Source organism: Colletotrichum graminicola, assembly GCF_000149035.1.
Source record: "Colletotrichum graminicola M1.001 genomic scaffold supercont1.16, whole genome shotgun sequence".
NCBI classification, from domain to species: Eukaryota; Fungi; Ascomycota; class Sordariomycetes; order Glomerellales; family Glomerellaceae; genus Colletotrichum; species Colletotrichum graminicola.
Window position 1 is genome coordinate 136,671 of NW_007361020.1, and position 27,588 is coordinate 164,258.

The 27,588-nt window shown below is 53.6% G+C and overlaps 5 protein-coding genes across 5 annotated transcripts; 3 read left to right on the plus strand and 2 right to left on the minus strand.

Moving 5' to 3' along the window:
* Nucleotides 1-286: 286 nt before the first annotated feature.
* GLRG_04850 (uncharacterized protein) lies at nucleotides 287-2,289 on the plus strand (the record flags this gene model as incomplete). The annotated part of the gene is made up of 3 exons (XM_008095535.1): nucleotides 287-379; nucleotides 460-621; nucleotides 679-2,289. 3 exons carry the CDS (start codon nucleotides 287-289, stop codon nucleotides 2,287-2,289), a joined length of 1,866 nt encoding a protein of 621 aa, XP_008093726.1.
* A 2,254-nt stretch (nucleotides 2,290-4,543) lies between these two features.
* GLRG_04851 (Cse1) lies at nucleotides 4,544-7,608 on the minus strand (the record flags this gene model as incomplete). The annotated part of the gene is made up of 4 exons (XM_008095536.1): nucleotides 4,544-5,171; nucleotides 5,225-5,528; nucleotides 5,585-7,462; nucleotides 7,539-7,608. The coding sequence occupies 4 exons, from the start codon at nucleotides 7,606-7,608 to the stop codon at nucleotides 4,544-4,546; spliced, it is 2,880 nt and encodes a 959-aa protein (XP_008093727.1).
* Nucleotides 7,609-9,331: 1,723 nt separating this feature from the next.
* On the plus strand, nucleotides 9,332-14,167 carry GLRG_04852 (uncharacterized protein; the record flags this gene model as incomplete). The annotated part of the gene is made up of 1 exon (XM_008095537.1): nucleotides 9,332-14,167. One exon carries the CDS (start codon nucleotides 9,332-9,334, stop codon nucleotides 14,165-14,167), a length of 4,836 nt encoding a protein of 1,611 aa, XP_008093728.1.
* Nucleotides 14,168-19,453: 5,286 nt separating this feature from the next.
* GLRG_04853 (acetyltransferase) lies at nucleotides 19,454-20,782 on the minus strand (the record flags this gene model as incomplete). The annotated part of the gene is made up of 1 exon (XM_008095538.1): nucleotides 19,454-20,782. The coding sequence occupies one exon, from the start codon at nucleotides 20,780-20,782 to the stop codon at nucleotides 19,454-19,456; it is 1,329 nt and encodes a 442-aa protein (XP_008093729.1).
* A 4,103-nt stretch (nucleotides 20,783-24,885) lies between these two features.
* Nucleotides 24,886-27,371, plus strand: GLRG_04854 (uncharacterized protein; the record flags this gene model as incomplete). Its single annotated transcript, XM_008095539.1, has 8 exons — nucleotides 24,886-24,964; nucleotides 25,020-25,395; nucleotides 25,445-25,516; nucleotides 25,573-25,696; nucleotides 25,742-25,918; nucleotides 25,975-26,238; nucleotides 26,288-26,405; nucleotides 26,455-27,371. The coding sequence occupies 8 exons, from the start codon at nucleotides 24,886-24,888 to the stop codon at nucleotides 27,369-27,371; spliced, it is 2,127 nt and encodes a 708-aa protein (XP_008093730.1).
* Between the last annotated feature and the right edge of the window lie 217 nt (nucleotides 27,372-27,588).

The following is a 27,588-nucleotide window of genomic DNA, read 5'->3' on the forward strand; positions in this document are numbered from 1 at the left end:
CTCCGGGGTAGTCAGAGAACCGAGAGCAACAACTGGTTTGTCCCTCTGTAGAGAACCGGCATACACCGAACCCCGATTTCGACCATCGTCACCACCGGCTGCCGTTTCTTCTTCCGCATGCCCGCCCATTCGCCATCCCTCGTTACTGCGTCCTGTCCACTATCGCCGAGACCCCTTTGCTCCAGTATGCCTCATTAATACACCATCTTAACACTTTCGACATCTCATTCCTTTCTCTTGAAAGGCAACGACGGTGCCTATCGCACCTCTGCTCCGTCATTCCACCATGCGAGGCAGCCTGCCAGCTATGGAAACCTGCGAGGGACTTCTTTTGGTCCCTCCTGACCGCGGTCAGATCTTAGGCCGCGCCATCTGGAAGGTACGCATTTGCTTATTTTCGCCCATTCGCCCTTTTCTTCCTTCCTTACAATGTCAACCTCTGATACCCTATCTTTTTAGCCACGATATGTAATTGTCGGGCCTCGCAACGTCCAGAGAGAAGCCCTCACCAACCCGACTGGTCCTCAAACCACAGGCATAAACCGCAATGGCGTCCCTCCAAAGATCCAGCCTAGGATTCCCGCCACCGACGACTATTACATAACCATTTTCAAGCCCAAGGTAAGGCTCAATATGACGGAGTTCTCTGGCCCCAACCTAAGCCTCCTGAACTTGCAGGACGATTGGGAAGCCTCGTATCAGTACTCCGTCAGCTCTGTTGTGGACTGCCAAGTTCAAATGCTCGCCCATCGCAAACAAGGCCCCGTCCTGCCGACTCTCGTCATCACGATTAACGACAAGGAGAAGAAGCGACGCTCCAGTAGGGCTGCTGGTCTGATCTCCAGCAAAGAATCTACCGCCACCACCTTGTGGTTCCGCACACCTCCCGATGATCACCACATTAGTCTCCACGACTGGGCCCGTTTCATTCTTTCGAGGAAGCTCCCCATGAGCCCCGAGAGCCCGGCCTCTCCATCTTTCACCAATCCGTTTACACAGCAGCGGTCGCGGGATGTCGATTATTTCCCACGACCTCCCAGCGGAAACCCAAATCCACGGACTACCTTGCAGCACAAGAACTCGGTGCAGACGTACTCTAGCCGGGATCGCCCTACTACCTACAGCTCCGATTCCCCAAGTTTACGGTCAAAGGCGAGTGACGTCTCTTCGCCGACCAGCGGCAATCACCCAGCCCACGTAGGCTTCGCCATGCCGGACCCCAACAAATACACTACGGTGCTCCCATCCGATATTCCCTCGCCCGTGGCTACGATGAGCGATTATCAAAGAAGCGAACTGATTGAGGGCTGGACCGTCGCACAAGGGAGATCGTCTACAGTCAGCTCGCCGATCCGCGGACGTGGCAGCGTCAGCTCCGGTGGCGCACAGCCTTTTCCTGGGGCCGACTCCAGTTCCCCACCAAACCAACGAGAGACGATCCTTGACCGAGCCTTCCAGCTGCGCTGTATTCCTGGCTCTGAACGTGAGACGCCGGGTGAAGAGAAGCTCACCTCCTTGGCCCGCTTTGATGCCTTGATGCGCGAAGCAGACCAAAAGATCCGTCAGCAGGCAAAGGAGGCGCACGCCGAGAAGATGGCGATGCTAAGCGCATTCGACGAGGATGACGATTCATCAGAGGATGAGACAGAGGAGGAGGATGATGAAGACGACGACGACGACGAAGACCATGAAGAGTACGCGCATGAAGCAGATGTCAACGGCAACCGCCAGACCTTGATCCCGCCAAACGCTCAGCGCGCTCTCGAATTTCTCGTCAGCCGTCGAGACGATGCAATGTCACCCCGGTCAGCCGTGATGAGGAGTTCGCCCGCCAACTTCAGTGTCCCCTTGCAGGCTCCTGCACGACCACATACGGCTCATTCCAAAATGCATTCGAGCGTGGCGCAAAGGACAACCAGCCAGACTCAGTCCATGGGCCAGGAAAGGCTTGATGTGCCGATCTCTTCATCCGGTAAGACATCCGAAGATGCCAACTTCCGAGCCAACGGGGAAAAGCGGGCGTCCGGCTCCAGCGCCAAGCGACTTAGCTTCACCGAGTTCACCAAGCGTCTCTCAAGCACCAGCAGCTTACTTCTCGTCCAGACCAACACCAGCGGTGGGAGCAGTCGCCGCAGCAGCGAATACGACCTAAGTCCCTCTCTGGCACCCAAAGGTACTTTGAACGCTAGGGGTGTTCCCCCGAAGCCTCACGATGTCGAACGTGAGGGACAGGAGCGGCATTATGGATGGCGGAACAGCGTCGGATTCACAGACGGCGGCTTGATCTGACGGTGCCCGTCAGCTTTCATCAACGCTTATCGTCGTCATCATCATCATCATCATCATCATCATCATCAAATCTGGCCGGACCCGACTCGATCTTCTTACGTCACTACCATCTATACTCGGCCTTATACCCAACACAAGCCACAGCATGGTTGGCATATGTTGTACGGTTTCTGATCTTACGATACCATTGTTCGCATCTAATAACGACTTACGATTGCGGTTCACAGAAATGGATTCTGGCGTTTATCTTGGCTTCTGTTCATTCCGCGTTGCCTTTGCAGCTCGGCTTTATACGCGACTTCCAGAAGGGACTTTCCCCTCGTCCGTTTTGTTCTTGAAAAGCATCATTGCCGGAGATCTAATGGAGCAGCTCAAGTCTGACAGACTCGTACCGCACACACTTCTCTGGTATGCGCACGACAGACAGCGGTGTAGACCACTATCTCATTACAATGTGGAATGTCTGTGGGACGTTCATGATGTGCTGATTTTCTGATCTGAGACCGATTTACGTTCTTATGAACATAGAGAAACGATAGTACATAAAAGTCAACGCATGATACAAAGTAAATGAATCATTTCTAAGAAAGGCCATGCCCACGCTTGGTATCCCCATTGAAAAGTCCTGAACGAGTCAACACCCAGTGAAGGAGATTGAAGCGGCGGTCAACGGCCTTACTGCCAACCATGACGCCCCGCCCATGTGGCACCGTTCATCTTATGATGTCTCTATTCCTTGGGGCCCCATAGCCGATAGCGCTTAAGATTGGCACCAATAGCTTCGTCATCCTCCACGGCAAAACCCTTCTTAGCCAGGGTACGAAAGGGACTCTACCACCACACCATCACCGTGTCTTTTCGACACTAGTACACTAGTGTATAAATCCAAGCAGGCGGATGGACCACAAAGAGGGTATCCCAGACGAGCCGAGCAGCGCCCTGGCCACCTCTAACCCCCGGTCCTCTCCCACTACGGAGCATCAAGATGAGTATCCATCATGATTTTCGGTGGAAAGGGAGAAGCAGGGAAAGCCCCAGAGAAAACAATGCTCCTAGGGGTTCGCCGCCAACTGATGACATGGCCCTTGTCACCGTAAACGGGCTCCAGGACCAGGGGCCTGGAGTCGGTGAAGAATTTTCCTCAACATAGTCTCCCTCCCTCGTTACCTCCCCCCGCACCCCTCCCCCACCATCTCCACACCTTCTAGAACGAAAGCAAGGAAAAGAAAAAAAGAAAGAAAAAGAGGGGCAAAACGCGCGGATACGGTAACCGAATCTGTCGCGCCGATGATGACAAGGGGAAAAGGGAATGAATGAAGAAAAGGTTCAAGGGCCAGGGGAGGGGGTGTGATGGCTGAAGGTGATGATGATGCGCTCTGGTAGAGTCTAGGCTTCTTGACCCTAGGAGAGGGGGTGGAAGACACTATCCGTAGCTTGACGTGCCAAGTCTCGCCAGTCTACGGATACACGCCACAAGGAAAGTGCCCTGCCCCTGGATGAAAGCCGCGACGAAGTTCCAGGCCCTGGGTAGTACGACAGACACTTCATTCGGACACCGGGGATCCAGGGGGCGAACATCCGGGGGGGGGGGGGGGGGGGGGGGCAAGGGTTTGGGATAAAAAGTTCTCCGTCCCCGGCCTAGTCGGCCCGGATCGGCGTGGGCCGTGCGGAGCAAACGGCGGTCGGCGCCCGGTGATGCAGACGACATGCCTCCTGGCCCTAGTAAGGATTGGCGCCGAGCCATTTTCGCTCCCCACTAGGGCGGTCAAAGGCCACGCACGTATATGCACATGCCGGCACTGACATCGGAGGGAGGCATAGGCTAAATAAAGCCTTTTGGGTAACGAATTGCTTTTTACTTTTTCTATGCTCGATTCCAAAGAGGGTAGAGACGCTTGTTGTCAACACCTCCATGAGCTCACTGCAACATACTCTCACGCTGAAAATACTACAACAGCTGAGCATAGTCGGCAAGCCCAGTGTCTTTTGGGCCGATTGATATCATCTGCTCAGAGGCCGTGATCGAGTTGCTCATGATATTTCCTTCGCGACAGACGCCATAACTCAAATGGTTCCTTCTAGAAGCCCCTTCCCTGTTCTTCTCATTACCTCACTGCCGACGCTGTCCTGCACCATTTTAGTCTCCTCTACAACCCTTACATTGTGGTCCCTACTGGAGCTTCTTCCATCCACCGTAGGCCGTGGAGAATGCACAATCGTCCGGTAAACCCATCCCACCGCTCGGTAGCGTCTCCTATTGCAAGTACTGCTGCAGTGCTTGCTGCTGCTCGGGCGTCAAACGCGTGTTGACAAAGTTGACGATGGCGCCATTGTGGCGCTGGTTGGCGGAGCTGATATACGCGCTGACCCAGGGAGCCACCGCTGTGACTTCTGGGTAATCGTCGCGCGCAATCGGCTTGCAGGTGTTGAGCGCCGTGTACGATAGGCCGAAGCCAATATCGTCGACATCGGCCTCGGCGATGATCTCGTCTCCAAGTCCGGCCGATACAACAGGTGGGTTGACGAGCAGGGCAAGGAGTATCTTGCACGTGTTGGCCCAGCCCTTGGCGAACTTCTGTGCGAAAGCCTGCGACTCGCAGAGAGTCTTGGTAAGACTAACCACTGCAAGCTTACGGTCAACAGGACGAGCCAGTTTCTCCGTCTCGGCCAAGACGAACGGCGGGTACACCTTGGCAAAAATGCCCTCTTGGATCTTCTCCGAGTGCTGCATGAAGTAGTCGGCTCCGTAACCAGCCTCGACGCGGGCCGAGACGAGATGGAAGAACCGAGCGAAGCGGAGCTTCAGCGAGTCGGGAGGGTTACCCTGTAGCTTGGTGAATATCAAGCTGAGAATAGTGCCGAAGTACGGGTCGACGACGCCACTGGAACTGTTTAGCATAAAGTACGACAAAACCACGGCGAAGTGATGACTTACGGCTCGAGAGACTTCACAACCGACTCCAAGACATCGAAGGCGTATAACTGGTACTTCTTGAGGGCGAGGAGACGCTGGAAGATACCCAGGATTTGCTCGAGCTTGTTGTCGGAAACAACGTAGGCCGAAGTCGCTGGAATGATTGATGAGAGAAGCCGGGTGCAGGCCGGAACATTGCCTTTGGTATCCCACAGCGCCGGCTCAAGGAGAGGGGACAGGAAGGCCCGGTAGTTGTCTGAGATGGCATCTGCGGGGCTCGATTCCAGGAGCTGTGCGAGGATCTGGAAGATATACTGCAAGAATTCTGTAAAGCCGTCAGCGATGTTCTGTGATTACCCCAAAGCAAACAATGTAACGCACCAGTAACGTCCTCGACCAGAATCTGGTTGAACGGCTCCCAGAGGCGCTGGTTGAACAGGGGCGCATGTGTGGAAGAACAATATCTGACGAGCGCACCGAGAGCCTCAAAGTGGTAGTAGTAGAAGCGCGGGTTGCTGGGGTTCTGTTTGATCATGTTGGTGATAGCAACCAAGTGAGTCAGGACACCTTCAACGAGAGGGGCAGCGCCGTCCTTGAGAACGATGAGGATTCTCATGACACATCTCATCAAGAACTCGTTCTCTTGCAATTTGGCAGGCGTCCTCTCCTTCTCGATGAGTTTGAACAGATGGTCGAGCAAGTCCTTGGCGAAGGGCTGAATGTCCTCGCGGGGAAACATGGCTTTTCCGGAATCGTCCGTCAAAAAGAGCAGGCGCTCAACCGCAATTGCGGCATACGAGTAAACGACGTAGTTGTCGGAAGCCAGGTTCTGGATCAGAGGAGGGAACGCCAGTTTCCATTGCTCCTTTGTCAACTGACTGCGGAACGTGTGCAGGTATTTGATGGCGTCAACCTTGGAGATGGGCTCGACGCCTCCGCTCGCCATCAGGTCCGCTGCGATGTGCTGCTCAAAGAAGTCTACGACGTTGACCAACGAATTGACCGTCTTGACACCCTGAGCAGCCGTGACAGAGCCCTTGGCAGCGATGGAGATGAAGAGATATACGGCTGTGTCCTTTGCCTTCCAATCAGACTTGCCCTGCTCCAAGTAGTGGTTAATGTACTTGTAGACAACGCCGGTGACCAGCTGCTCGTACTTTTCCTGAAGTCTCCTCAAGAAATCGGTAGCAGACCGCCGTCTGGAATCGGTGTCGGAGCCCTCCAAATCCCGGCGGATGTACTCGATGGGCTCATCCTCGAACAGCTCCAAGTCGGACTCACGCAGAGCAACGTTGGGTAGGATGACCTTCTCGACCACCTGACCCAGAACGTTCTCATCGGCGAAGACGCCCGAGTGTTGCGACGTGCCAGCGACCGCGGTTAAGAAGTGCAGAGCCTTGCTCACCAGCAAGTCGTACTTGGTCTCGGCCCCGGTGCTGGAGAGAAGGTTCCAGGCGTTGGTGATGAAGGGCTCGGTGTACTTTCCAAAGTCCTCATCGTACTTGAGCGTGTATAGCTCCAGAGCCTCGCAAATGTCCGCCTTGACGGTGTCGATGACACTGACTTCGCTATCGTCGTCGGTCTCGAGAATCGGGTTCGTGTACGTGAGGTACTTGTGGAGAAGCTCGGAGATGGAAGCCAGGTGTTCCTCGAAGATCGGGGGCATGTCGTGAGAGGAGAGATCGTAGAAGATCTTGATCATGAGACTGAGAGCCTCGAACCAGCTCTTCAGGGCATCCTTGTTCTGAGTGTTCTTGGTAATCTGCTCGTCGGTTTGGATCAGCAATTGCACGAAGGGCTGTGCAAAAGTGCTGATGACGTGGTTGATCTCGGTGTAGAGCTCGTCGGTTCTGAAGAGAGGGCGCCAGCGGACGAAGATAGAGTGGGCGACCTCGAGGACGCCAATGTTGACCTTGGGGTCGACGGGGGAGAAGCGCTCGACGAGCTCCTGGGTCAGTGTTTGCCAGCGCTCCCAGAAGTCGGAGTCAGCGATGATGCTTATAGCATCGCCGAGCTGGGTCTGAATAGTGGGCGGGCAAGAAATCATCAAGCCGATGAGCTGGGACTTGATTGTTTGCACCTCATCGCCGGGGAGCTTATAGTTGCCGTCGGCGTCAACCCAGTTAGAGCGGATGAAGTTCTTGAAGGCCAGGGCGGCGGCTAGACGGGTCTTGAGAGGAAGAGGTTCTGAGGCGACGATGTTGAGCAGGTGGAGGGAGTATTGAGGCTTGGCCTGCTCGAGTTTGAGGGCTTGCTCGGCTGTTTTGCACGTTTGTTTATCAGCATGCAAACAAACTTGGCGGGGTAAAAGGGCAGCGCGGGCGGGTTGGTGTACCTTTCTTATGGGTGCCGGGATCTAAAGTTGCATCCAGCAGCTGGGCAATGGTGCCCATTTGGGAGGCCATCTTGACAGAGCTCACAGCGTCGTGTAGATGGTAATGAGGAAGAGGGGTGGTGAAAAGTGTCTGTTCTTGGACTCTTTTTCTGCGCGGAACTTTTTGGGATGGGATGTGTTGCTGTGGGGGACGAGGCTGCCTTCATAGTACCTTAGTTGGTGGAAAAGACATGGAAGGTGCTGTGGGGCTCTTGCCGTTATTGGTTGGTGACCGACAAGACACTGACAAGTGCCTGTCCGGGTGAGATGCAGTCGGAAAAACTGCGGGGAGGGGAGGGGGAGAGTCCTGTACATCCAGATAACTGTTTGTTTGGTATGCGGATAAAAGAGAGATGAAGCCGCCACAGCCACAGCTGCCGAAGATAATGTCTTGGTTAGGAATGCCAGCCTTCCTATCTACAAAACACGTACTTAGATTCCATGGTGGCTTAGGTACCTAAGGTATGGGACGACAACGTGACAATGAAAGAGGTAAACGAGAGACACGGGGCTCCTCCCCTGCTCCTGCTTCTCTGGCCGCCGCCTCCTTTCATCTGCCGCCAAACACTACTGGTAGCATCTTTGCATCTGAAGGCAGATTGGATGGAATTTGTAGTTCCTGACATACGCCAACCTGAAGCATCCATGTGTTGGGACGGAGTACATCGTACATAGGCTGCGTAACCCAGCACCAGAATCAATCCCACTTCGTCCACCTCTTACTTAGTATTGTACATCGTACATAGCTCCAAGTTTAACCACCCACGATGCTGGGTCCGGGCTGGCGTCAAACACGCTGGATGACGCCACCGCCACAGAATTTCGTCACGGTCCCGGGCCTCTAAGCCGGAACAATATTGGTGCCGAGCACGCAAGATCACCTGGGCTTCGCAAGTGGGGCCCCAATGACCTGCAACGGGGAACACTCAACACTGGTACGCTCTCTTTGGCATAGCATTGAGTGGAAAAGAGCAGGTGCTTTCACGAACTGTTGGTTCCTGCTGCAGGTACTACCCGCATTTCTTGACTCCTCCATAGACCGCCCCCCTTAGCTGCACCAGCTCGATGGGATCAGCCTTCCGTCGAGTTTTCCTCCCAGTCACTTTTCCTACTAGTTGCACCACCGACCCAAACCTCTACCAAAAGCCCACGATGCGATATCATGTCGTGATAGTGTATTAGCAGCACAACCGACACAAATTTTCCCCCAAACAGACTATCCTTACCGATCGCTGACCGCCATTCTACGTCGCTGGTCTTCCATCCTTGCACTATTCGTCGGCAGCCATCCTCTCCCGTCGTCTTCTCGCTAGGCCTGCTGGCCCATTTGCGCCGGGGACCTTGCTGCTCGCCCAACCCCTCCCACTTCCGCTTTGGGACCATCTGGCCTGCAGCTCAGCTCGTCGCCTTGAATGGATGATCACAGGCCATCGCATCTTCCCAGGCATCTGCGACAACTTTCCCAGCTGATTTAAAACGACCTTTTCCCGTAAGTTGTCATCTGCAAATGCCTCGTTTCTGAGGCCCATCCGCCTCTTATCATATTGCCTCTTCCCGTCAACATTGCAGGCTGTGGACCCTCCAAAAGTCTATCGTCGTCATTTGCGACACGTATGATAGTATCAACCCACACCCGCCCGTCCCAAAACCCAAAGTTGATATGAAAATTGCTGCGTTGCTACTCTGCTAACACGCTCCGTCGCATAGCCCCGTCCAAGGGCTACTAGCCGGAGCACCGTCACTCTGACGAGCACATGTCGCCCTCGCCAGGCGATGCGTCGTCGTCGCCAGACCCGGCCCGCCCCAGCGGCCTGGCGAGCGTCTTCAAGGGTCTGACCGGGGCCAAGTTGACGAAATCCCCTCCACCGAGTCTTCAGTCCTCCTCCTCGATCCTATCCCCGCTCGCCGATCACGTAAATGCCACTCGCACGAACCTAGCCGGCTTATCGCCGAACCACATGGAGTCGTTCGAGCTGCTCAAGAACGGGAATGGCAGCGTCGCCGATCGCATCGCGGCTGCCAACTCGCTTCGCTACGCCATTGCGGAATACCCCATGAATCCAGTGCTGGAGATTTGGTACGCCGCAAAGGGCATGATTGATGCCTCAAAGTCGGAGGCTGAACGAACCGCTGGCTGGGAGCTCCTCTCGGAGTGCGTCAAGCACAAGTCGTCTACAGATCTCGAGCGCCAAGAGTACTTCCTCACACTGACGGCTCTTGCGAATCCCGAAGATTTCCACCTGCAGCTTGCTGCTGTTGTTGACCTCACCAACCACGGCCGTGATTTGTCTGGATTCGACTATCAAGTCATCGGGGTGCTGCAAAGATGGCTCCGTGAGGTATACCAGGCAGTCAAGGCAGCGCGAAAGCAAGCTAGCCGTGATGCCAAGAGAAACGCCGGCAAGGCTAGAGCCTCTGCCGCGGGAGAGGAGAAGAACTTGCACCAGCTTTTTTCCTTCATCGCAGAGGTCATCAAGTTCAGTTCAAACGTAGCTGAGGAAACTGCAATGTCTGCTCTGATGGACACTCTGATCGCCATTTGTCTGAGCACAACCATCGAAGACGACTTGCGGGCCTCAATCAATGTCATTGACGCTGTTGTCACTTTCGGTGCCTTACCTGCCGCAAGCTTCAAGGAGTGCGTCTTGGTGCTGGGCTCGATATTCTGTCTTGTGCCAAGGCTTTCCAAGACCGCATGGCACACTATATCCATTCTATTGAAATCGCACAGTGGCCCTGCAGCAGTGAGAGTCTTGATCGATCTGTTGCGGCACCTCCCAGCAGATGGTAGCAGCAAAGGAAAGGACACCAGGGATATTCGGGGTGTATTGGCTGTTTTGGAGAAGCTGTTGACCAAGAGCACGGAGAGGGGATATCCTCCTGTTCCATTCGCACTGCTCCTCGATGGGTTAGTGGCAGCAGTCCACAGCACAGATTCCGGCCGAGTCCACTGCGCTGTCCTCAAGCTAATCAACTCTCTCTTCCGGGACGGCGATGGCAAGATTCATAGCCTGATTGTCGAGGAGGACTGGTCAACCCTACTGTCCATCGCCGCCGAATGCTCCAAAAAGGCACCTCCAGGCATCGTTGTCGGGAGCGAAATGATTGCCCTCGCAAATGAGCCTGACCGGCCTGATGGAGCCATCGGAGTCGAGTTGCTGAAGCTGATCAAGCGACTGGAAGAGCTGGCTAGCCGCAAATCAGGCGAGTTCGTCCCGCGGCAGACCATCATCACGTTCTTCATCGACATTCACAATCGACTCCCGGACTCGACAGCACGCGTGGTGCTGACCTATTTCCAAGAATTCCGATGTTGTTCACCTTCAGACCTGCAGTGGGAGGAGAACCTGTCCTTGGTACTGAAAGAATTTTATGCAAACCGAAGTCGGAGTTCTGAAACCCGTCTTCTGTCTCTACAGGCGGCGACTGAATCTTACGACATGATGGATCTCGTCGGAGAAGAGCTCGGTGACAATGATTGCGTTCCCAATCTTATCAAGGACCTCCTCAATAACATAGCTGATGAGACTAACCTTCTTGTACTGGAATCGGTTGTTGCTTTTATGGTCTCTGTTGCTGTTTCCTCGGATTTGGAGCTCTTCAACTACATTACCGACACGCTAAGGACGATTGTCGTGAACGACCGTCTATTGTCTCCCATCACATCATCAGCGTCTAGGCCCACGACTCCTGTCGGCGGCGAAGCAGCTCCCCCGAAGACTCACACGGCCTCGGGGGTCGTTACGAGGGGCTATGTCAAGTTATTCATGCGATGCATGAACCTCGACGGAGCCAAGTCAATTAAACTCTACGACACTCTCGTCAACATCGCCAAGACAAACCATTGCAAGACTGATGCTCGACTTACGGCGATGAAACTACTATTCCGACTCCGAGCTGATTGGGCAAACCGAGTTTTCTTGATCAATGACACTGAATCCGAAGGTCTTGCGGCCACACTACTGCACACAGCCTCTTCCTGGGCACGGAAGCAGGCCGAAGATGCATCGCAACCCGTTCGGGCCACAAGAGCAGAACAAGGTGCCGTCTCACGGACTACGCGAGGCATTTCGTTCAGCAGCTCCGGAACCCAGGATAGAGTCTTACCAATCCGTTCCATTAGCGGGGCAAAATCATCGTATCCTTACAAACAACTATGGGTCCTGCCAGATCCGGAGGCCCTGCCTGAGACTCCGACCGCCACTGCAAGCCCCATTCTAGCGTCGCATGTTGAAGACCTGGGCTCGGAGACCGCAGAGGAAAGCGAGTCATCCGCTGTTGAAGCGAAGCAAATCGTACTGAACATGAATGCTTGGCTCGACACCATTGTACACATCATCGAGCACGGCTGTGAGTGGGAGGTGTATAGTATGGTTTTGGTTCATTTGCCCTCACAACTCACAAACCATGCGATATTCCGTGGCGCTGTGCCGCAGATACAAGAGCTCCGGCGAGTGACGTGCGAGCAGATACGGACAAACAACTTCCAGGAGCCACCGACATCTACAGGCTTGCGGCGTGCTGACGTGGCTATCTGTCTCTTCCACAGCCTGACCATGATTCTGAGCTATCACGAGTTTTTTCTCAAGGATCAAGAGGACGAAATTGTACAGGCTTTCGTCAAGGGTATTTCGACTTGGGAGCGGTGCGCCAAGTATTGTATTCATGCACTCTCAATATGCTGCCATGAACTGCCTCTATCTACGAGCAAAACGCTGGTGCAAATGTTGCAGAAGATGGCACAAATCATCACGCAGTCCCATGTGGCCATGCACATTCTGGAGTTTCTTGCTTGCCTGAGCAGAATGCAGAATCTGTACGTCAACTTCCGCGAAGATGAGTACCGCATCGTGTTTGGAATCTGCGTCCGCTACCTTCAGTACGTGCGAGACAAAAAACAAACACAGCGAAGCAGTCTTCACAGCGAAGCATCGACGCCGACTAGTTCCACCCCGGATCTTCTGCATCCGAACGCTGCAGACGACCTACCTCAGTATGTGTATGCTCTGGCGTACCATGTCATCACGTACTGGTTTCTAGCCTTGAAGCTACCAGATCGTGCCAATCACGTCGGATGGATTGCCAAGAATTTGCTCAGCGACGTGGATGGCGGACAGAACCCTGAAGAGCAAGCCTTGGTCACGCTCGATTTTATGCAAAGAGTTGCCTTTGCTGACGCAGACGAATCTTCGGAAGATCTTCTCTTTACTAGAGAGCGGTTCGGCGAGATTTTGAAGCGAAGATGGCTGATGGGCAACAGCATCGTGACAATAGAGCAATCAACAACGACTGGATGGGCTCAAATCACCAAGCGACAGCCTTCGGGAACGTCTTCGTACATCGTCCACGAGAATTTCCGCCCGCGCCCAGCGCACCAAGATCAGTACATCTCCGATGTATCGAGAGACGGCCACTTGACCAACAACAACATCTTGCCTAGTCATCTAATGGTCCAGCTGATGACCTCTACTCCTCAAACTCAGGAGACCGCTCGGCCTATACCTCTGCCAGACGACGACGCGATCCAGAGAGCTATCAGAGTCTTTGACCGCAACTCGACTGTGGATGGGCACAAGGTCGGTGTGGTGTACATCGGTGAAGGCCAAACGCAAGAGACGGAGATCCTTGCCAATGTCTCGGGCAGCAGCGATTACGTGGCTTTCCTCAATGGGCTGGGCACACTGACGAGGCTCAAGGGTTCAAAGTTCAATACCCAGGGACTAGACAGAGAATACGATACCGACGGCGAGTACACCTTCTGTTGGCGTGACAAGGTAACAGAAATGGTGTTCCACGTCATCACTCAGATGCCTACCAATCTGGAACGGGATCCTCAATGCATCCTGAAAAAACGCCACATTGGCAACGACTTTGTCAACATCATCTTCAACGACTCTGGCATGCCTTTCAGATTCGACACCTTCCCGAGCGAGTTCAACTATGTCAACATAGTCATCACCCCAGAGGCGAGAGCATCTTTTTTGACCATAAGGGAGAACCCGCCGAGCGAAGGAAAGCATCCGCCTTTCTACAAAGTTCAAGTCATGAGCAAGCCAGGCTTCCCAGAGATCTCCCCAGCATCCGAGACCAAGATGGTTAGCCTGAGGGCGTTGCCAGGGTTCATTCGGTTGCTGGCACTCAACGCTTCCGTGTTTTGTCTGGTCTGGGCCAATCGAGAAGGTGGCGAACATGTAAGTTCTTGGCGCAACAGGCTCAGGGAGATCAAGCGGCTGCGTGAGAAGTACGGCCCCAAGAACGCGCCAAGCATGCATCAGACGTCGCATTCTCATTTCGGCCATATCAACAGCGCTTCGACGCCCTCACCGCCTCCGACATCCCTGGGTGGCGCAGTCGTTGGCAACAGCCTCTCCGCCGCCCAGGGTGTGGATGCGTCCAAGTCTTCGGCGAATGTGCGCGACAGCTTTAGCAGCCTGCGTCGGTCTTCGGTTGCTACCTTCTTCACTAGCACAAGCGAACAGACTAGTCACCGAAGCTCAATGCTTTCTACCACGACCAACGACACGGAGGTTTCACCAGGAAACGGCATCGAGTCCCTTGTCGAGTCGGTTGACTTTTCCAAGTGGGCGTAACACAGTGATATGTCATCTCTTCTCAAATCACCATGACGAAAAACAAAATACAAAAAACAGGTGTTAACGTGTGTGTTGGACTTAATGGCGAAAGACGAAAACCGGATCAAAACACTCAACACATGGCGTCTTTGACGACTTCTTACTAGGTACGGAAATGCGGGCGGGGTAAATGAGGGCGGCGGATCTTTGGGAACGAATACCACCAAAAGTTTTTTTTTCTTGTTCTTTGCTCTTCCAGAAATTGTTGAGTCCTGCTTGTGTGTAGGCCAATTTGACGTGAAAAAGACTTCTTCCACTTCTCCAACCAAACTCAATGCCATCTTGTGTCCCGCTTCTTGTGTTGGCTGTGTAACGGGCATGAAGCCTCTCCCATCAATCGTACGTGGCTGATACCCAAGGACATGGCGACACTGCGCCCACGTGCTTACTCGGCACCGAGATCAAATAGCCCATTATCCCGAAGTCTGGGCTATTTCCAAAGTAGGAGGTAAGGTGTGAACAGCTGCGACGTCAGACAACGAGGGAGGACTGCGAGACTCTGCTCTGCTTTGCGCATCAGTATTCCTGCGATGAAGTTAGAGGAGAAAGTGATAAAGTGTTAAAGGGCTGTTCTCGGTATCCCCCGGCGCAGGACACAAGCCGGATCTCCCAACGAGATGCATATAGTGAAGCTGTCAGAAGGGCCCCCCTAGAAACGTGCGGTGAGGAAGACGGAACGTGGTCATATGCCCGCGAGAAAAAGTGCCTTGTGAAGTCACAGGTAAACAAGCCGATATCAGTAATAGAATGACGGTAGCTTTCTGTCGGGTCAAGGTCGAAGACACAAAGGTTGCGACGAACCTAAAGGCCTACGTTCGATGCTCCCATGCCCTCGGATAGATGCCGACATAGACTCGGTAGGTGAAATTCGTCGCCCCAGGGGCGATCCAAGATTCATACTTACCCAGCATCAAAGCTGAAGCCACCACTCGCAGCCTTAGGGGCCCTGATCGTGTGTCCTGGGCTTCACGTTCGCCCCATGTCTATCCCTCTTCCCCATTACAGGCTCGCACTATCCCATCCTGTTGTTGGATACCTACACCTATCCAAAGGGCTCCAGCCACTGGTCCAAGTCCAAACTTTCGGGCAAAGCCAAAAAGGCAAACTATAAAAAAGAATTTAAAATAAAAAAAAATTGTATAAACCGACGTTCCCTGAAAGTGCCCTCTGCCGCTCCTCAGTGCTCATTGGCTACTTGGTGGCCTAGAACATCTTCCCGTCCACCCCTCCCGCGGCACGCTTCCAGTTTGTGCGACTAAGGTTTCCCTTTTTCTTTTATAATCTGGTAAAACCTATACGGCCCCCGTGACCCTCCGGAGAAGTCGGTCGATGCAAAAAGGGTGTTTGCCCCTCTCCGCAAGGCTTTCTAGGTGCCGTTGTCCGCCTCGGCGTGAACAGCAGCTCGCGAAGCGCGACTTGGCCTGTTGACGTGACGAACTCGATGTTTCGACCTTGCTCATGATCCACGCCTGCCTAGTCACCTGTTTTTTTTTTCTCCCTGAAATTACGGTTCCACTTGTTTGCAGATCAGAGCCAACATGTTCCGTTGGTCGTCATCGCTGGGCATCGGAGGGGTTGAGGGTAGGATATGGGAGACCGGCCCGGGTTGTTGTACAATCCCCACGAACCAACAGTCAATGAATGGATTTTTTTTCCACTTAAAATTCCCCGGAGATGATAACCAGAACAAGAGGTACCTTTATTAGTTATTCAATACTGCATTTTAAACCAGGAATGAGGAAACGGACATACTAGCTGTGGATATTGGGACTGTCCTTTCATCCACGTAGCTAGCTTGGTTTTGCCACTATAAATAGGCAACTTCCTCTCCTCTTTCTCTAAGCAAAATACATACTCCACCCGTGGGAACCTCTCCCAACTTTCTGCAGCTTGGGAAAAGCCCAGAAGGTTGTCTAGGCGGCGCAAACCAGCGTCTATCAGTCTACCAAGCGTGATAAGCTATGCCTGAGTTCACAGTTTTAACCTCGGACATCCCGTTGCCTAACGGGGGTGCGCTCTTGTTCTGAAAACGCCGGCTCAAACGTGGGCCAATATCAGCACAGCCGTGGCGTCCCTCCGGAAAGGGCACCTTCGCAAAATAAACCTGCAGGCCATTTGATTTTTCGGATTGACTCCTCTGCAATTACGGGCAGTCGTGAGAATGCTACTCCGGGTCGAAATCAACGGCCGTGTTGAGCAAGATCGATAAGCTGGACTGATTCAGGGCCAACCTTCCAACTTCCGTCGCTCTAAGAGACACACTGCCGCTTGTTGAGCAACGAATAAGCCTATCATTAGAATGTGTTATGCTGTATCTCCGCCAGGCAAATTGATTACACAAAATCATGGTAGAGGGCACTGGTGGGCGAGCTTGGATGCTGGGAGCACCAAATAGCCTCAGTACTACCAAGTCGGAAAGCCAAGGCCGCTTAGCCGGCGACTGTTTGTGATCCCGGCAGCTGATATGTGTGCTTCGGGCTCGCTCTGATGCCGCTTGGGTTTCAAAGCCTGTGTAGGTAGCTTTGTCCCCGTTATGCTCCAGTACTCTAGTGCTGGAAGCAACAGGAGCCCGTCTGTCCCGAAGATTGATGATAGAGCAATATGCAAGCCGGAAAGTTTAATAGTGTCGAGAGAGAAAAGGGGGGGGCGGGGGGGAGATAAGCCTGTCTCCAACACGAACCCAGTATTCGGTGGTGGGCGAGTATGCCAAGAAGTTGCTCAATGTGTGCCAGGTGGCCGATGCTCTTTGCTTACGGACCTGTGATGGAGATGGGATTGCTCGCCCCGCCAAAGCCACCACAACTTGCTGGGGAGATTCTCTGGCTGTGAAGTTCGCTCGGGTCCAGCGATGGTCTGCGTTCGAAGGCTCCTCACGCAGGCCCCTATAATACCCTGACCCGACGGTGAAAATGGTATAGTTAGCCTGAGGCCTTGGGGTAGATGGTGATTGTACGTATGTGTGTCGTGTCTATTGGGACAGGCGCTTGACCTCGACAAGTGGCCACACAAGAGGTGATCCAACGCATCGCGGGGACACCCACGGTCTGTAGCGTCCTTCTCGAGCCCTTGTCACCCTCCTTTCCCACCACTGACCCTGGTCATCTACTCGTCAGCATTGCTAACCGGTCGCTTCAAGGGTGTTGGGGATGGCTCTCCGGCTCAGTTCTGCATCTAGGGCGGCCTCTGTCACTTACTTTACCCCTTAGATGGGCTACCGAGGGGAGGGCTCTGTTCTGTACTGGTTGGTCAAAGGGTACAGAAGCAGCCACGGGCTCGAGAAATAAAATTTAGGGCATGGGGTCTCCCCAAGTCCGCTGCGCCGCTTAGATGGCGCAGTAGTGGTAGTTTGTGTGCTCAATGACTCACTTAAGAATCCTTTGCCGCTGCTTTGGGCTCGTCGTCAAGATGTGTACATTCCCGTGTTCTTGCTTTCCCCACGCGCCCTTCAGTCATTTACGTGGTGTTTGAATTACCAACGTATGTATCCCGGACGCCTGGCGGTTGTTGAACCGGCACCGGGCAAGTCCAACCGGTGGCAACTTTCAGCGGGGCTGCTGCAGCAGAAGTTCTTCATTTTGTGCTCTTGATGTCAACCGCGACTGAGCATGCGACCAGGGGTCTGGGGAACATGGGCCATACACATCTGGATAAACTACATAGTACGGATAGGTGGACGGACCATGGAGCGGAGATGACTCCGCCATTCCGAACCGGGTGGCGGACGTCAGCGGCTTGTCTCGGCAGCCCCCAGTCTAGGTATTTCGCCAAGTTCTGTCCCCCAGCTTGAGGCAAATTTCGGGCTTGCAGCCCGGACAAGTCCGGCGATGAAGGATCTGGATGTGCGGGTTTTACTCCTTATACCAAGTGTGTCTGGACTGAGTTGGCATGGCGGCTTACGGCAATTTACGGGGGAAAAGTCTACGTCACGGTGAACTTGACCGAACGATAAGGTATACTCAGTGCTTATACATATCCAATACAAAAGATAAACAATTAATTATAAGCGTCAATAGCCTATAGTCAACTTTAATTAATCTGTAGGAGAATTTCAGTTAAGCTGATGCTTAGATAATTGCTGAACAATAGGTAGACTGATGGTATCTACGGTAGTGGGCTTTAAAGTGTGCGTGTTTTTCGTGTTTTTTTCTGTAACCCGCGTGTTTGGATGGATGGCTGTCAGAGACAAACATCCATTTGCTGACCTCCCTCAAGGATCCCTCCCAGGCATCTCTTTGCCGCCGACCCTCAACGAATTTTGTTGGGCTCAATTCAGAGCCTTCGAACCAGGCAAAGGCAGCTGCAAGTGAACTAGGTGCCGACGTATCAAACATGCGTCCTGATGTTCGGGTGACGAATAGCGTAAGGCGGATGACATCAGGCCAAAACTCAAATCAAGGTGGAGATGAACAGTCAACTGACAGGAGGACTCACGGCAGGGCGAAATCGAGGTGACCATTGTCAATGAAGGGTGGCCGTGACAGGTGCCACGATTACCCCGTCACGTACCCATGTCAGACACGGTCAGCAGAGCCAAGGAGCTCGACCGGGCGCTCTGCTTACTGTCCCGCGGCCCCTGTCTAAGGTCACAGAAGAGAATGGCCACCCTGCTGCTGGTTTGTGAATCCGTGCTGGTATTCGAGGTGCATTTCACTGTGTGGGTTTCTTCCAAACATGGATGCTTTGGCGGCTGGTACCGATGTCACTACCGTGCCTTTCAAAGTATGGATGAGCCAACAGGATTTACCAGCTGGGGGCTGACATGAACTTAACCAAGCGCTCAACGTGAGGAGATGGATGTCGTGAACGGATTGTCAGACTTCACCGCCTAGGAGATCGATCGAGCGGCTCCACGGCCTCCTGAGATCGCTTATAGAGTCTGCAGATTGCAACATGCCGCATCTAGGCCCGGAAGAGGAGTCGTTGACCGTGTGGCATTACATACGAGTGCCTCTCTCCTCAAACCTTTCGCCAGACATCCTTATATCTCGCCCATTCCCGGAAGCCTGTATGGCAGAATTAGAAAACTGAGCACAACTTGTTAGCTTGGCACTTACCCAGGGACCGAAACCCTGCATCTCCTCCCCTGACGCCATCAATGAACATCTGCCGCATGCCTTGCTCGGCTAGCAGCTTGACACACGTGCCGAGCAACCTGATCATGACCGAGTCTCGGCTGTTCACCATCTCGGGATGATCATCTGAGTTGAGGTGAGCGAACAGAACCCCCAAAGTCTCCCAGCGTAGTCACGAACCTGTGATGCAAATGCATGTCACCCCCCCAACATCGGGCCCAATGGCCTTCGCCCATGGGATGTCGTTGTCTGCTGGACTCCCAGAGTTGGGAGTGTAGGTCAAAGCAATGACCACGATGGTGTCGCCTTCTAGGCCAAGGATGATATCCTCTATGTGTGGCGTGCCATCCAGTGTATAGTACTGGTCGTACCACCCCATGTTATCCTTGCGGGCCGCATCTCGGCTCACGATGTCCAAAACCTGGTGATACTCAACCATGCCGCATCGCCTGAACGTCAGTCCAGCTGACGAGAAGGTCTTCACCGGCATATCATCAAACTTGAGGAGCCAATCTGAAACCCCTAGCCCTTGGCCAGGCTGAACGCCGTTCATCTGCCAACCCCGACGCGAAAACCAGTCTACCGAGAAGGAGTCGTAGGGAACACCATAAAGAAGGCGCGGAAAGGCTGAGCCGAGTTGCAGTCTATTCACGCCGCGGGTCCTCTGCAGCTGTTTGAGCGCGTGGTCATGAAGACTAAGCCCAACCCCACGCCCTCGATACGAGTTTTTGACCATCAGGATGGCCAGTGAACCGAGCAGATTATCCTGGCCTCCGTCGGGATACGTGGTGTATGTAGCGCAAAAGCCGATTATCTGCTTATTCTCGGGTTCGCGGACAACGTAATGCCTGGAAAAGCCATCTCGTTGGAGGAGAAGGACAAGTGCATACTGCGGGAGGTGATATTTGGGCGGAAGACATTCTGTCCAAAGCTGGTGGATTGGTGCCATGTCGATACCGCAAACCTCAACCGGCCATACTTGTGGCGTAATGACAAGATTCTGCAAGGGAACCGCGTGTCCCATGGAAGGTCGAGCATCCCCAAAAATCACCGACGCGGCCATCTCGAGTTCCGACGGTAAATAGCCTTGAATTTGCACAATTGTGGCAAAATGATCAACATGCAGGTTGTAGGCTTGTAGGTTGCAGCATGCGACTATGATTTGAGGGCGCTCGTCTGCCATTGTCCTGGCAGCATCGGCCAAGTCGATTTGCGAGACATCGTCGCCTACAGGGGCCCCTGATATGACAAAGATGATGGCTTTGGCTCTCTTGATGAATTCAAAGTGAATACTGGTAATGCCCCCTCGCTTCGTGTACGGGACGTGTCGGACTAATGGGTGCCTCGAAGCAATGGCACGGCCCAATGGTTCGAATGGGTCCTTGTCGTTGTCTGCGAGTCTGTTGTGAGGCACGACAACAGGCGTGAGAAGGACGATGATGTCGTCTTCGGAAAGTATCTTTCTCAAGGGGATGCAGTATTGCCGGTCCCACAACAACATGGCTGAAAGGTTTTGCTTGGGGTTTGTGTTATTTCTGAACGTAGCATGGCGGTCGATCCGCATTTCCGATGAATATCTCAGGACAGCAATATAAGAGCGCGGCACCTCTCGGTTCATTCCTATCCAAAGTTAGTGCGTGGCTGCACGAACCAGTGTTGTGCTAGTTAAGTAAGCTTTATATCGGGACCAAAGGCTTCGATTCTTACCAGGGGAGGAATAAGCCCATACATGCAGTGGTAGGACGAATTCAAAGCCACCCTTTCTGCTCAGGCCCGCCTGAACAGATGATAGCAACCCCGTAGAGGAGAGCCGTGACCACTCAGCGATTTAGCAATATACTGGATTTTTCACTTCATGAGAGATGATGCTGCCGATAGGAAGTACGGGCGAGGTGATGAGCATGAACCAGATGAAGGGTTGCCAGTCGTTTGGCGTCAGACAAGGTTCACTATAGAAACCCCAGATTTGACGTAATTCGGTGTGTTGCGGTTGAGCGAAGCTGTAACAGCGGTCAAGACGGATATAAGTGCCGTTCACTGTCCGGTATGTAAGGTGCAAAGTCTTGGACCGTTTTCAATGAACACAGTAAATGGAAAGATTGCTGTAGATACAACATTGGCCGGACTACGGTAGGGTAAGCCTGGAGGGGATAGTAAGACTAAATGTTAGCAGGCGCATTTCCAGAGAGCAGCAAGACAGGTTGCACATACTATGACCGGTTAGTAGCAGGCGGGAGTGTCAAAGGTGGTGGGTTCGACACAGATCTTTATCCTGATAGGTGTGGGAGGGAATACATCAGGGCAGCAGCAAAGGAGTGGGGGTATGTGTGTGTGTGTGGCAGAGGCGACCGGCTAAGCGGACAGGGCCAACCAGCTAGCCTGCCAGGTTGGATGGAACACGGACACAAATGAGCAGAGGGGAGAGAGGGAGATAAAAATCTTGAATGAAGGGGATCTGCATGGGGGCATCATTGGCGGGATGCATAACTTGAGTATGCCGAACTTGAGCAAAGGTGTATGTAAGAGTGAGTGAGGTAGTACAAGAGGTGATCGGAAGACGAACAGCGAGCGGCTAATCTCCAAGGACCGCCACGCCTCTCACCGTATGTGGTGGGTCTTGGTGGGAGCGATTAATCAAATCAAGAGCCCCGCGGTTCCTGGTCTGGTCTGGGGCACATCCGTCTGACTGATGCGATGGCAGATTGGCCGTAGGTGTGTGTGTGTGTGTGTGTGTGTGTGTGTGTGTGTGTATGTACCCATGGAATGAGAAATGGTGGGCGGGAAGGATGGATGGATCCCGATGTAACCGACGCGTTACGGAGCGGCAATATCTCCGTCGTCCTAGCTTTGGAAGCTGGGGAGGGGAATCGGCAAACGATGAAAAAGACGGACTTTTACATCAATACTATGCTGACCACCTGGGGAGTCATGCACTTGCGACTAGAAAACACGAGAAGTGGAGGCACGAGGTTACACAACGCTTCTGCAGACGAAATTGGCGTCAGAATCCGCCGGCGTAGAGGTGCCTCAGTATCCCTAGCTAGCTAGGTAAGGTGAGGTAAGACGGGTAAGCAGACGCAGACACCGCCAGACGGCGGCCGACGTGTGACAGAGAGCCAAGGCTATGACAGACGACACGACGCAGTCAAGACTTAGTAGCGGCCCGAGAAAAACCCCCACGGCAGAGAGAGAAGATTGCTTCGTTGGCCAGGGTCAGGGCCAGGGCCATGGCTCAGGAGGCGGGGATTGAAGAGTGCGTCCGAGTACCAAGTTGCGACGACAGCCTCCGATACCTTTGGGGTGTGGTCATGCGAAGTGGTCACTCGAAGCGCGCTTCTGGATTCCGTGACACCGTCTAATCATCCATGACCACGGTCCTGGGGCCACTCAACCAACAATGGGCCGGGGTAGGCCCGCCAAAAACCAAGAGGAGAGGAGAAACAGGCTTGAGGGCTAAGATTATGCTTGCCGGGGCCAGAAAAATAGGGTTTGCCGGGAGTATCGTACTGGTGAAATGAGGAAGGAGCAACAAGCGATAGTGTATCCGTGCAACAAGGGTAAATAAACATCAAGGCTCGCCCAGCTCGTCGTCATCCGTCGTCTTGACTGGAGAAACACCGGGCCGTGATGGGTGATGATGTGTGATAGGAAAAGGAGAATGGCGCATGACGGCCGTTTGTTGATTTGGTAAACGGGGTGGACTAGATAGACATCCAGCAGCAACATGGCCTCGGGCACAGGTGAGTGAGGTGGAGCTGGCGGCAACGTCAGTGATGGATAGTGAAAATACAGTTCGGGTACGGATGGATGCTGACGAGACGACGACGACGACGACGACACCTTCCTCGATGGACAAACAGTCGTGTAAGTAAGCTGTAGGGTGAGGAGAAGCACGGATGACGTCCCGCAGCTGTAGGTGGAGGTTGGATGAAGTGTCGGGTTGATGTGATGGGTCAAGGAGGGGGCCGAAGGATTCTGACGAGGCATTAGTTAGCCAGCTTGTGGAACAACAAGCAAGCAAATATGGCGAGAAAAAAGCAGGTGAGCCGCCTAGCGTCTCGGTCAGCCAGGCCGACCAATCCCAACAATGGTGAGGTTGTGTGTGGTGCAGTGAAGTTTCGGGACGATCATGTCGACAAGACAAGACTGAGAACTGGTCGCGGAACGGGCCCTGCGGGATGGGATACATACAGCAGTAGGTATGCCTGGTACCTACGTACCTACGTACGTACGTACGGTAATACCAGATACCTACGCACCTACGGTGGTGGGTGGGCAGGCACACCACACGCGCGCTTGACTCAAACAACGTCTGTCTGTACTTCCATAGGTACCTTGTTTCTACCCTACCTAAGCTTACCTATCTACCTATCTACCTTCCTAGGTAGGTAGATAGGCTCCAAGTTCTTCTTAAGCATCGAACCAGCAGGTAGTGTACGGCAAGACATTGAATACTTCTGTTTTTAGCTGCCTCTACCAAGTACCCAACCAAGTACAGGTACCTACCTACCTACCTACGTGCTTGCTTACTTTCCATCTGGGGTTCCACTTTTATCCTGGCCTCTGTCATTACAATTGCGCTTTGTGTAACCCCAAATGAGACGATGAATGACACCTTCCTTCCGCTTTTGTTGTTGCCGTATGCTCGCTCTTGCATTTTGTCCATGTTCATGTTAGATGGGTAGTTAAGAAGAAGAGGTAGAAGGGGGAGAAGACTACGAACAGGCAGGCTAACTACCAGGTACTTTACCACACCTCCAAATTACTGCTGCAGCTCACCTCTCACATGAGCTCATTCTTCTTTCGACAACAAACCAATTCCCGGCCTTGGAACATCAACCCGGCTACACTAGTGTCGACGACTTATTGAGCTTACCATGGCGGCCAAGTCGTCATACGCGCTTCCCACGGCCTGGACGTTTGCCACACTTTCGTCTCTGCAGTCCCAAGTCTGAATGTCATATCTGATAGTCGACGTCAGCCAAGTCTTCTTGCAACATGAACCGCAATGGCCAAACCCTCGGATCTTCAAACGACTTGACTCCAACCGCTGGCCGTGGTTCCAACTACCCACCAAACCAACAACATGGTAATGCACTCAAGGGGCTCGTCTCGCTTCGCCTATTCGCTGACTGAGACCCATCTGCCAATACTTCCCTCTTCCGAGATAACCCCGCACATATACACAGGTACCATGTATACTGCGAGGGCAGGTAATTACTTACCGATGCTGCTCTGGTTCTTGCAGCAGCTGCACGAATCGAGCGAATCACATGGTTGCGAACCTACCAATATACATCGTACGGATACTCCATCCTGGGTCTGTAAAGGTATTGAAATGTGGAGCAACAACCCCCCCTCCCCGGCCGTTTCCACCAAGGGATGACAAGCCGATGAGGGCCGTGCACGGTCCCTCTTTTCCCGGTCTGAACGCGCTCACCTTGGTCTTGACCCCCCCTGACGCGTCTGTCCGGTTCGGCATCATTGTCGTTGTAGGGGCATCACGACACTGCGCCCCGCCTGCAGCCTCAAACGTTCTGAGCCGACTACAAGGCCACTAGAGAGCCTTCGTATCCTTGGCTCCACGAGCGCCCGCCGGCCACAATGGCTTCACCCACTGGCGATATGTCTGTGGATGAAGGCATTGAGAACATTCATCGTTTGGTTGAGGATGTCATCGAGGGTGAGTTGCGAATCGTGGCATTTCTAGCACACAATCATACTGACACATCTTTCAGCCTCCAAGCTACCAGCCAAACGGCGAGCTACCAGCATTAAGCCTACCGTCGAGACAATCGCCACCTTCGCCTATGACAAAGGGCTGTTGCCCGAGCCCCTGAGCGAACTCATCGACCTGCTGACACGGCCCAGCCACCTTGACCAGGCAAGCCTGAACGCATTGGTGAAGAATCTGTTTCCCGCGACTCGCCTGTCCAGGCATGTCATTTTGAGGGTAGTTGGGTGCCTGGGGCACGGTGAGCTGAAGCCGTCACTGGCCCTGCAATCCAACATCCTCAAATGGTTGATCATGGCTTATCATGTTATCGAGAAGCCGGTTGTCTTGTCGCAAGCATACGCTGTACTGTTCAATCTGCTCGACACGGCTGCTATTCGGTCAGAAATTCCCGCCTACTGCGCAAAGAAGGAGGCTAACGCGGGCCAGGCCGCAACTGTGTCATTTGCTTGCCCTGATAACGCGCCGGAAACACGTCCGGCCCTTCAGGATTCAAGCATTGTAAGTGACGTCCTATCCACACAGCCAGTTCGCTTGATGCTAACCCTACCTTTCAGACTAAATCTCTCCAGGAACACGGGCAATGATCCAGCCTTGACAGGGCTCCTGCGGGTCTACAAAGATTACTATCCCGAAATCATTGTCAGCGATGCACTGCGAGGCAGGGCATCGGTCTTCAAGGTAGGAAGCAACACGCGCCCGAGGAAACTCGTCTGACCTTTGCAGCATCCCGATACGGAATGGAGGGAGAGGCTTGACCAGATCCAAAGAGATCACTCGCAGCGTGCTGCTGAGGCTGCCGGCCAACCTCGAAATGGCTTCAGTGTCAACCACCTGGCTCTGAAGGTGCGGGGAGGCAAGGCATATAATCTTCCGTCCGTCCATACTTCAGAGGCTACCGAGGTGAGAATGGCCAACGCGAAACTCTATCACAATCTCGAGACTGACGGTCATAACAGAACTCTGTCACGTTGGAAGAGATTGATAGTGCCGATCGCTTTGCCCAGTCAATCGAAAAGATCGAGCTTCCTAATCAGCTTGCGGCTGTGTTGGCGGATCCCCTGCTTCAAAAGTTCATCGCTTTGAAGAACGATCATGCAGCTTCGAAACGTGTGGTCCATTGGATCGACGCTGTTCTTGAGGACGTCCTCAATGGCAACGCCGACGAGAAGCTGTTCAGGGAAACAATGGAGGTTCTTGCGGACTACGTTTCGCGCGTCAAGGTGAGTGTGCCCATGCCCTTTACTCGGTCAGGCTTGTCTGACTATCCAGGAAACCCCATTTGTCCTCCTGAGCTTCTTCGCCAAACTTTTTACGACATGGAACGGCGTGGACGCCCGGGACCCTATCATGAGCATTCTTCACTACGCGCCGCTGGTCGCGTTTAAAGGTAAGTGCTTCGGGACGGTTACTCAGCTGCGCCGCTGACCACAGCACAGAATTGTACGATTTCGTCCTCAAGCCCCTGGAAAAATGCCTCCCTCCCACGCCCGACTCTCAGGTGGCTCTTCTCAGATTCTACCAGAACTTGATCCGCCGCTGGACTTTTGTCCTGAGATCTATCGATCAGATACCCAAGGATACGCCCGTCAGTGCCTATCATGATGTCATGGAGCACGCAAGTATCGTTGCCCTCAGCCTTGTCCAGGCCTCCCCAAGCGTCGCTGTTCACGGCAGTGTGCTCGACCTCTACGAACAAGCCGCCGCCAGCATTTCAGACCCAACCCTCCAACCCCTACTCCGCATCGCGAACCCGCCGGCCCAGCTCATCTACCTCCTCTTCTTTAGCCACTCTCTCGCTAATGTCTCACGCCTTTGCGCCGTTCTAGCCACGTATAAGAAGGGCTTCGAAACGGCCATGTCTAGGCGGCAGCCGACGATATACGCCCCGAGCTACGTGAACCACTTCAACGGTTTCCTCATGGACATCTGCAACTGCCTCTGGCGTGGCAAGGCCTTCAATGACGGCGACAAGAATGCGCTGGGTTGTCTCAATGCTCGCCCGGTCACCCTGCGCCTGCAGAGATATGTCGAGGACCTGGGCATGGATCTCGCGCTATCCACGCTGTTTGGGTTCTCGTACTCGCCGTTGCTGAGCTTCCAGGCCATCGAGTGCATACGCGAACTCGAAGACCGTGAACAAGCCGCGAACGAGGACGCCATCTCTGCGCGGCACGCAGGGCCCGTTACTGCCAACAGTCTGGCGAGGCTGGCCGAAGCGCGAGGCCTGCGCATTACGTGGTCTGAGTATAGAATAATCGTACTGCGGGCGCTGGAGAGCAAGGGGTTAGGCGGCATTCCGGCGTTGATGAAGAATACTATGAAGGTCCTCATGAGCTCGAAGAACGTTGCGTAAAGACTGGCTTTGCGCAGTCTTTGCTGGGGCAACAAGGCCGGTCGGTTTCCGGCCTGAGATGGATATTGTCATGATACCCCCCCCCCTTGTGGGAGAAGAGACCTGCAGCATCAAAGGTGAATTGTGCTTCTGGCGTTCTATATCTCGCCAATATCTAAGTGTTTGTCTGTATGTCTGTCTCGTTGAGTCGACAGTGTTCCTCCGCTCAGATCTAAAG